This window comes from Canis lupus, chromosome X, assembly GCF_011100685.1.
Source record: "Canis lupus familiaris isolate Mischka breed German Shepherd chromosome X, alternate assembly UU_Cfam_GSD_1.0, whole genome shotgun sequence".
Lineage (NCBI taxonomy): Eukaryota > Metazoa > Chordata > Mammalia > Carnivora > Canidae > Canis > Canis lupus.
The window spans coordinates 43,223,562-43,234,347 of NC_049260.1; the positions used below are offsets into that span (position 1 = coordinate 43,223,562).

The window sequence follows — 10,786 nt, forward strand, 5'->3', positions numbered from 1 at the left end:
TGACATTTTCACAATATTAATTCTTCCAATCCATGAGCATGGAATATTTTTCCATCTCTTTGTGTCTTCCTCAATTTCTTTCAGAAGTGTTCTATAGTTTTTAGGGTATAGATCCTTTATCTCTTTGGTTAAGCTTATTCCTAGGTATCTTATGCTTTTGGGTGCAATTGTAAATGGGATTGACTCCTTATTTTCTCTTTCTTCAGGCTCATTGTTGGTGTATAGAAATGCCACTGACTTCTGGGCATTGATTTTTGTATCCTGCCACACTGCCGAATTGCTGTAGGAGTTCTAACAATCTTGGGGTGGAGTCTTTTGGGTTTTCTATGTACAGTATCATGTCACCTGCGAAGAGAGAGAGTTTGACTTCTTCTTTACCAATTTGAATGCCTTTTGTTCCTTTTTGTTGCCTGATTGCTGAGGCTAGGACTTCTAGTCCTATGTTGAATAGCAGTGGTGAGAGTGTACATCCCTGTCTTCTTTCTGATCTTAGGGGAGACTCCCAGGGTTTCCCCATTGAGAATGATATTTGCTGTGGGCTTTTTGTAGATGGCTTTTAAGATGCTGAGGAATGTTCCCTCTATGCCTACACTCTGAAGAGTTTTTAATTTTTTTATTTATTTTTTATTTTTTTTCACTCTGAAGAGTTTTGATCAGAAATGGATGCTGTATTTTGTCAAATGCTTTCTCTGCATCTACTGAGAGGATCATATGGTTCTTGTTTTTTCTCTTGTTGATATGATCAATCACATTGATAGCTTTATGAGTGATGAACCAGCCTTGCATCCCAGAGATAAATCCCACTTGGTCATGGTGAATAATCCTCTTAATGTATTGTTGGATCCTATTGGCTAGTATCTTGTGAATTTTTGCATCTGTGTTCATCAGGGATATTGGTCTATAATTTTTCTTTTTGGTGGGATCTTTGTCTGGTTTTGGAGTTAAGGTGATGCTGGCCTCATAAAATGAGTTTGGAAATATTCCATGTCTTTCTATCTTTCAGAATAGCTTTAGTAGAATAGGTATTGTTTCTTTAAACGTTTGATAGAATTCCCCTGGGAAGTATCTGGCCCTGGACTCTTGTGTCTTGGGAGGTTTTTGATTACTGCTTCAATTTCCTCCCTGGTTATCAGCATGTTCAGATTTTCTATTTCTTCCTCTTCCAGTTTTGGTAGTTTGTGGTTTTCCAGAAATGTATCTATTTCTTTATATTGCCTAAATTATTGGCATATAGGTGCTCATAGTATGTTTTTAAAATTGTTTGCATTTCCTTGGTGTTGGTCGTTCTCTCTCCTTTCTCATTCATGATTTTATTAATTTGAGTCTTCTATCCCTTCTTTTTAATAAGGCTGGCTAATGGTTTATCTATCTTATTAATTCTTTCAAAGAACCAACTCCTGGTTCTGTTGATCTGTTCCACAGTTCTTCTGGTCTCTATTTCGTCGAGTTCTGCTCGAATCTTTATTAACTGTCTTCTGTTGGGTGTAGGAACTATTTGCTGTTTTTTCTCTAGCTCCTTTAGGTGTAAGGTTAGCTTTTGTATTTGAGTTCTTTCCAGTTTTTGGAGGGATGCTTGTATTGCGATGTATTTCCCTTTTAGGACTGCTTTTGCTGTATTCCAAAGATTTTGAATGGTTGTATCTTCATTTTCATTAGTTTCCATGAATCTTTTTATTTTTTTATTATTTTTTTAATTTTTATTTTTTATCTTTTATTTATGATAGTCGCAGAGAGAGAGAGAGAGAGAGAGGCAGGCAGAGACATAGGCAGAGGGAGAAGCAGGCTCCATGCACCGGGAGCCCAATGTAGGATTCGATCCCGGGTCTCCAGGATTGCGCCCTGGGCCAAAGGCAGGCGCTAAACCCCTGCGCCACCCAGGGATCCCCCCATGAATCTTTTTAATTCTTCTCTAATTTCCTGGTTGACCCTTTCATCTTTTAGCCGGATGGTCCTTAACCTCCACGTGTTTGAAATCCTTCAAAGATTTCAAGTATCAAGAAGATACTAGCCAATAGGATCCAACAGTACATTAACAAGATTATTCACCCCCAGTCTCTCTGCTTCTCTTTGATTGCTGTTCTGAGCTTTTTGCTTGATTTGCAGTACTCGAGTTCACTGCCATGTCTTCTGAAGAAGGGATGCTTTTCTTGGGAGGGTTGAACTTCAACACCAATGAGCAGGCTTTGGAAGACCACTTCAGCAGCTTCGGTCCTATCTCTGAGGTGGTTGTTGTCAAGGACCGGGAGACTCAACGATCCCGGGGTTTTTGTTTCATCACCTTCACCAATCCAGAGCATGCCTCAGATGCCATGAGACCCATGAATGGAAAGTCTCTGGATGGTCGCCAGATCCGTGTGGATCACGCGGGCAAGTTGGCCAGGGGAACTAGAGGGTGTGCCTTTAGGGCCCATGGGCGTGGTCGCAGCTACTCTAGAGGTGGTGGGGACCAGGGCTATGGGAGTGGCAGATATGACAGTCAACCTGGAGGATATGGATATGGAAGGTCCAGAGACTAAGGTGGCAGAAGCCAGGATAGTTTTGACCACTACTCAGGAGGAAATTACAGAGACAATTATGACAACTGAGATGAGGCATGTGCACCTAAAGTAGATACACAAGGAATAAAACTTCTGATCCAGGATCATCCTTCCAAATGGCTGTATTTATAAAGATTTTTGGAGCTGCACTGACACATCTGTTCTAGTACATCAAGTTCTATTTTTTAACTGAGCTCCAGAAGTAGTTTGTTATAGAGACATTTTAGAGAAAGCTCCATTTGATTTCTAAAATTTTCTCCCATTTAAATACTAATCCTGGGACATTGCAGATGCTGGGTATTTTTCCTCAACCTGTTTTTCAGTTTGGGCTCTCAGGATTACTGGTTGTGGCAAAAAAAAAAAAAATGTTTGTTCAGACTGCTTTAAAAACAAATAATGTGCATTTAGGGACATTTAAAAGCCTAATGTGATTAGGCTTTTATCATCATTAGGAAGCAATTTCCAAATGCAAATAAAAGAAATCATTGACACGATTAGAGGCGGTTTTCTTTTTTTTTTTTTTTTAATTCAAGGTTACCACCCTGAGTATACAGAAGTTTCTTAAAAATATTTGTGAATGTATTTTTTAGTACTGGAAGAAAAAAAATCTGTTGTCTCATTTAGCATTTTAGGATATTCTTCACGGAGTTGATTAAAAAGTTGAAACATAAAAAAAAAAAAAAGAAGAAGATTATTCACTACGACCAAGTGGGATTTATCCCCGGGATGCAAGGCTGGTTCAACACTGGTAAAGCAATCAATGTGATTGATCATATCAACAAGAGAAAAAACAAGAGTCATGTGATCCTCTCAATAGATGCAGAGAAAGCATTTGACAAAATACAGCATCCATTCCTGATCAGAACTCTTCAGACTGTGGGAATAAAGGGAACATTCCTCAGCATCTTAAAAGCCATCTACAAAAAGCCCACAACAAATATCATTCTCAATGGGGAAATACTGGGACCTTTCCCCTAAGATCAGGAACACGACAGGGATGTCCACTCTCACCACTACTATTCAACATAGGACTAGAAGTCCTAGCCTCAGCAATCAGGCAACAAAAAGAAATAAAAGGCATTCAAATTGGCAAAGAAGAAGTCAAACTCTCCCTCTCTGCAGATGACATGATACTGTACATAGAAAACCCAAAAGACTCCACCCCAAGATTGCTAGAACTCCTACAGCAATTTGGCAGTGTGGCAGGATACAAAACCAATGCCCAGAAGTCAGTGGCAGTTCTATACACTAATAATGAGACTGAAGAAAGAGAAACTAAGGAGTCAATCCCATATACAATTGTACCTAAAAGCATAAAATACCTAGGAATAAACCTAACCAAGGAGGTAAAGGATCTATATCCTCAAAACTGCAGAACACTTCTGAAAGAAATGGAGGAAGACACAGAGATGGAAAAATATTCCATGCTCATGGATTGGAAGAATTAATGTTGTGAAAATGTCAATGTTGCCCAGGGCAATTTACCCATTTAATGCAATCCCTATCAAAATACCATAGACTTTCTTCATAGAGTTGGAACAAATCATCTTAAGATTTGTGTGGAATCAGAAAAGACCCCGAATAACCAGGGGAATATTGAAAAAGAAAACCATATCTGGGGGCATCACAATGCCAGATTTCAGGTTGTACTACAAAGCTGTGGTCATCAAGACAGTGTGGTACTGGCACAAAAACAGACACATAGATCAATGGAACAGAATAGAGAACCCAGAAGTGGACCCTCAACTTTATGGCCAACCAATATTAGACAAAGCAGGAAAGACTATCCACTGGAAAAAAAGACAGTCTCTTCACTAAATGCTTTTCGGAAATTTGGACAGCCACATGCAGAAGAATGACACTAGAGCATTCTCTTACACCATACACAAAGATAAACTCAAAATGGATGAAAGATCTAAATGTGAGACAAGATTCCTTCAAAGTTCTAGAGGAGAACACAGGCAAAACCCCTTTTGCACTTGGCCACAGCAACTTCTTGTGAGATACATCCATGAAGGCAAGAGAAACAAAGCAAAAATGAATTATTGGGACTTCATCAAGATAAACTTTTGCACAGCCAAAGAAACAGTCAACAAAACTAAAAGACTACCTACAGAATGGGAGAAGATATTTGCAAATGACCTATCAGATAAAGGGCTAGTATCCAAGATCTATAAAGAACTTATTAAACTGAACACCCAAGAAAAAAAATCCAACCATGAAATGGGCAAAAGACATGAACAGAAATCTCAGAGGAAGACATAGACATGGCCCACAAGCACGTGAGAAAATGCTCCGCATCACTGGCCATCAGGGAACTCCAAATCAAAACCACAATGAGATAACACCTCACACCAGTGAGAATGGTGAACATTAACAAGGCAGGAAACAACAAATGTTGGAGAGGATGTGGAGAAAGGGGAACCCTCTTGTACTGTTGGTGGGAATGTGAACTGGTGCAGCCACTCTGGAAAACTGTGTGGAGGTTCCTCAAGGAGTAAAAAAATAGATCTGCCCTACGACCTAGCAATTGCACTGCTGGGGATTTACCCCAAATATACAGATGCAGTGAATTGCCGGAACACCTGCACCCTGATGTTTCTAGCAGCAATGTCCACAATAGCCAAACTGTAGAAGGAGCCTCGGTGTCCATCGAAAGATGAATGGATAAAGAAGATGTGGTTTATGTATACACTGGAATATTACTTAGTCTTTAGAAACGACAAATATCCCCCATTTGCTTCGAAGTGGTTGGAACTGGAGGGTATTATGCTGAGTGAAATAAGTCAATCGGAAAAGGACAAACATCAGATGGTCTCATTCATTTGGAGAATATAAAAAATTAGTGAAAGGGATAGAGGGAAAGGATAGAAAATGAGTGAAAATATAAGTGAGGGTGACGAAAAAATGAGAGCACCTAACTCTGGGAAATGAACAAGGGGTGGTGAAAGGGAGGTGGGTGTGGTGTTGGGGTGACAGGCACTGAGGGGGGCACTTGGTGGATGAGCACTGGGTATTATGCTATATGTTGGCAAATTGAACTCTAATAAAAAATAATTTAGGGATCCTTGGGTGGCGCAGCGGTTTAGCACCTGCCTTTGGCCCAGGGCATGATCCTGGAGACCCGGGATTGAATCCCACATCGGGCTACCGGTGCATGTAGCCTGCTTCTCCCTCTGCCTATGTCTCTGCCTCTCTCTCTCTCTCTGTGTGACTATCATAAATAAATAAAAAAAATTAAAAAAAATAATTTAAAAAGAGGAGACATTTCCACCTGTGATATCAGTGAGATGTCCCACGAATGTGAACATCAGTAATTTGCCCAGTGTTCATTCATAACACCTTAAGGAAGTTCTACTCTCTCTCCCTATCCTACGTCTGGGGTTATGTGTACTGGTACAGCTATCTTAGTTGTTAACAGAGGGGTTACATTTACTCTGTGCCAGTTGATAAAGAGCCACTGCCTTTAATCATGCCTCTAAGACAGCTGGAACCTCCCCACAATCTAGTAACTGAAGTAAGTAATGTCACAGCAGGAGACCTCTAGGACTCTATTTGAGTACAATGACTGGCAGTTGTGATTGATCTGTGCTCATTTGTCATTACTTGTCACATGTTTTGAATATCAGTCCTGAGGGTGGGAAGCTGGTGGAGGGGACAGTCAGTGGAGAGCTCTTGGGGAAAATACTTCCCCACTTCTAGTCCCAGCTTCTCCTTGCTAGTCTGATCACATTTCCTGTTGTGGTTGGGGACAGAAGGGAGAGCACTCTGAGCCCTTAGATCTCTTAGTGCTTTCTTTCTCCTTGTGTCAGTTTCCCATTCCCCTCCAAACTTGCTTTGCCTTGGTGACCAGATATCCCTGGGTTCCCTCCTGCCTCATTCCACTACTTTGCAGGGTGAGTAAAGGGTAAGGCCAGAGGTCTAAGTTGCCTGGCAGTGATTCACTTTGTATAGCCAACTTTGCATAAACATACTAAAAGCGCTAGGCTTGAATCCTTCTTGCAAATTCCAGCCTCACTGAAAGGAAGCATCTTACACATGCTTTTTAATTCAGGAGCTTCATTGGAGTTAAAAATGAATTGATTTGATTATTCCTCTCCCTCACCTTTTTTCAACTCTGTTCTTTTTTTTTTTCAACTCTGTTCTTGATAAGTGATAATAGAACCATTAATCATTTTTGTTGTGTCATCTGCATGTCTCAGAATTTATTTTACACTTATCACTACTTCAAAATTAAGATAGCTATTAGACCTGGATCTTATTTTTTGTTCTTTTATTAAAGAAGCACATCATATTCTTTGTCAAGAATTCAAGAATTTGTTTTTATATTTGGATGACTCTAAATCAGTGTAATTGGTTTTCTTTGTAACCTTATATAACCGTTTTATTCACATATCATGCAATTCACCAATTTAAAGTGTACAATTCAATAGTTTTTGGTATATTCACAGAGTTGTACATCTGCAGCCATAATCTAATTTTGGAACATTTTCATCACCCCATAAAGAAACCCCGTGCCATTAGCAGTTAACCCCAATCCTATACATTCCCCCACCCCCAACCCTAGGCAACCACTAATTTTTCTGTCTCTATAAATTTGCCTATTTTGGACACTTCACATAAACCAAATCATACAATGTGTAGCCTTTTGTGTCTGGCTTCTTTCTCTTGGCATGTTTTCAAGGTTTATCCATGTTGTAGTGAGTGTCAGTCCTTAATTTCCTTTTATTTATTGCTGAATGATATCCCATTGTATGAATATACAATATTTTATTTAGTCATCAGTTGATAGAAATCTGTTTTTCCCCACTTTTTTGCTATTATGTGTAATTGTGCTATGAGTATTCATGAACAAGGTTTTGTGTGGACATATGTTTTTGTTTCTCTTGTGAATATACTTAGGAGTGGAATTGCTGGATTATGTGCTATTTTACATCCCTATGAGCAGTGTATGAGGGTTCTAATTTCTCTACATTCTTTCCAACACTTGGTATTATCTGTTTTTTTAATTATAGCCATCCTAGTGGGTGTGAAGTGTAGTATCTTACTATGGTTTTGATTTCCATTTCCTTGATGGCAAATAATGTCTAGCAGTTTTTTTAATGTGCTTATTTGCCATTTGTTTATCTTCTTTGGAGAGATGTCTATTCACATTCTTTGCACATCTTTAATTATTTGTGTCTTTATTACTGAATGGTAAGAATTCTTCATATATTCTGGATCATAGATATGATTTGCAAATATTTTCTCTGATTCTATGGATTGTCTTTTCACAAGACAATCTTGATAGTGCTATTTGTAACATAGGAGTTTTTAATTTTGATAAAGTCAAATTTATCCATTTTTTGGGATATTTTTGCTTTTGTGTCACATCTTAAAAAACATTGCCTAGTTCAAGGTCATGAAGATTTATCCACATGATTTTGTCTAGGAGTTTTATAGTTTAACTCTTTCATTTAAGTCTTAATCTATTTTATTTATTTTTATTTTTTAGAATAACAAAAAATATTTTACTAAAACATAAGATTTACATAAGTTTCCAGACAAGCCATACAAAATGGTCACAAGCTTTTTCTTGAAGGAAGGATTCTACACTTGACAGCAAAGTCACGATGTTATTAGTGAGGGCTGTGATGTTTGTTTACTGTTCCGTTTGGTTCAAACAATCAAGCTTGTCCATCTACAGCATCTAAATAAATTTAGACTTGGCTAGAGAGCATATTCTAAAGAACTGGTTAGCTGCTTTTAACCGATGCAATTAGATCACCAATAAAAAGGGGGAAAGGAGCCCATAAAATTAAAACTACCTCTCCCCCTCAAAAAAAAAAAAAAACACCCATACCTCTGCAGCTGACCCTGACAACTACCTTCATTCCCAGTGCTTTATACTTAAACCATGATGGGCAAAATGAATAAAAGCAGAGAGGGGCCACTGCTTTTAAACGTTTCACAACAATCCAGATGGTACTTCTAGCCTCTACTCATGCTTTACAACAGTGAATCAGGACAAGACATAGATTTGCTAATGTGCATTTATTTTTTTAAGATTCTGTTCGAGAGAGAGAGAGAGAGAGAGAGAGAGTCAGAAACACAGGCAGAGGGAGAAGCAGACTCCATGCAGGGAGGCGACGAGGGACTTGATCCGGGGTCTCCAGGATCAGGCCCTGGGCTGGAGGCGGCGTGCTAAACCGCTGAGCTACCTCGGCTGCCCGCTAATGTGCATTTAATCACCAAAGGACTGAAGATGTCTGGGCTTTTATTCTGTAATGTTTCTAAGACTGTGTCCATTAAATGCAAACAAAAAAGGAAGAAGTCTTGGCAGAACAGGAGAAGCGATGCACACTTGATGATTGGATTAATTTTAAATATTCACGGCATATAGCCTAGTCCATGCTCAAGCTATTTCTAAGGCTTGGGCTTCTTTGTTCTCCCATTGCCCCGCTACATCATTTGCTAATGGATCATCTGGATTGGGAGCACTTAACAAAGCCTGGATCTATAGCAGAACTGTGCAGATCTGCAGTGCTGGGGACCACTTATCTATCAAAATATCTAAACATATTCTTCCCAACTTGTCTACGTTAGGATGATAAATTTTGGTCATGAAACGTACTTGAGGGGCTGCCATCAGGTATTCTTCTGGAAGGAATAGTTCGTTTAAAAGTCCCTCCCTCAAGGGGGGAATCCTAGGGGCCTGCAATGACCACAAGAAAATAATGGGCATTGCTCTCATCTGGTTCTGCTTTAATGCCAGGAACTGGTTCTGCCAGCAAACGCTGGGTTTCCTTGATAATCCTGCAGGGCAGCCCGGCCATCTTGTCAGATCCTGAGTTCGGCCTCTGATCTCTGACTCTGGCTCCTCTTGCCTCACGCACGAGTCAAGTCTTAATCTATTTTAAATTAATTTTTATATATGGTGATATGTAGGTGTCCAACTTCATTTTCTTGTGGATATTCAGTTGCTCTAGCACTGTTTTTTGATTTAATTTGATTTAATTATCTTGGCACCCTTGTTGAAGACTAATTGACTATAAATGTGAGAGCTTATTTTTGGGTTCTCAATTCTATTCTGTTTACCTATATGTTTATCCTTATGCCAGTACCACACCATCTTGATTATTATAGCTTTCTAGTAAGTTTTGAAATCAGGAAATTGTGAGTTCTCCCACTTTGCTTCTCTATTTCAAGATTATTTTGGCTATGCGTTTCTAAATGAATTTTCACATCAGCTTGTCAATTTCTGAAAAGAAAGCTGGGATTTTCATAGCAATTGCATTCAATTTGTAGGCCAATTTAAGGAGTATTGCCATCTTAATCATACTATATCTATAAAAACATATTTTGTGCCAGTCTCAGCCTGTTGATAACCTGTGTTGTGGCTGGACCAGCTCTGATCTCTGTGGTTCTTACTATGATTGCAAGTTGCCCTTAGCAGTAACCATCAGGAAATTCTGAGAAAAGGGTTATTACTTACAAGTTCTGGAAATTACATAGCCCATGTAGAAGCACACAGCAAGATCTAGTAATGGTGGGGGAAGATGGAGAAGGAAAGAGAGTGCTTGCACACCCAGGACTAGGGTTCTGCTTCTGTTGAGCTTGAGGGGAGGAACATAGGGTTTTGTGGGCTCATTCCTTATTGGTGAATTTAAAACCTAAAAGCAAGAATTTAAAGTATGGGAAGAGAAAAAAAAACAGTAAGAGAAGAGAAAAAATTGGCCTAAATGATCAGTTATCAAAATCCACCAAGGAGAGATGGAGGGGGTGGGGGGACTAGCAATGTGTTTAAGTCAGACAATTGCATTATGAAAAACAAAACAAAACAACAACCTGTTAGGGATTTAATTATAACATGGTATGTCTTTTATTTAGGTCTTTAATTTTTTTCAACAATATTTTATAGTTATCATAGTATGGCCTTTTTTTATCTTATATTTCTGTTGTTATATTTATTCCTAAGTATTTTTTAATAGAGCCATCAGTCTTGATCACTTTCAATTTCTTGCTTATGCTTACATGTTTTGATTATGGCCTTACACAAAAGATGACCTTATTAAGCCTTGCCAACTTTACCTCCTAACTATTTCTTGAATTGGCATTTTCATTATAATGTCTACTACCACTGCCCAGGTTTGAGATCTTATCTTTTGCTTGGGTTACTTATGGGACTTTTCTAACTGGTCTGCCTATCTTTAGTTTTACTCCCTTCAAATTCACCCTCCCATACAATGACCAGAATGATTTATTTAAAA

At 38.8% G+C, this 10,786-nt stretch overlaps 1 protein-coding gene and 1 pseudogene across 1 annotated transcript; one reads left to right on the forward strand and one right to left on the reverse strand.

Moving 5' to 3' along the window:
* Nucleotides 1-1,046: 1,046 nt before the first annotated feature.
* On the reverse strand, nucleotides 1,047-9,352 carry LOC119868434 (annotated as a pseudogene).
* LOC491883 (RNA-binding protein 3-like) lies at nucleotides 2,001-2,935 on the forward strand. The gene has a single exon (XM_038587453.1). It carries the CDS (start codon nucleotides 2,121-2,123, stop codon nucleotides 2,514-2,516), a length of 396 nt encoding a protein of 131 aa, XP_038443381.1. The 5' UTR covers nucleotides 2,001-2,120; the 3' UTR covers nucleotides 2,517-2,935.
* Nucleotides 9,353-10,786: the final 1,434 nt, after the last annotated feature.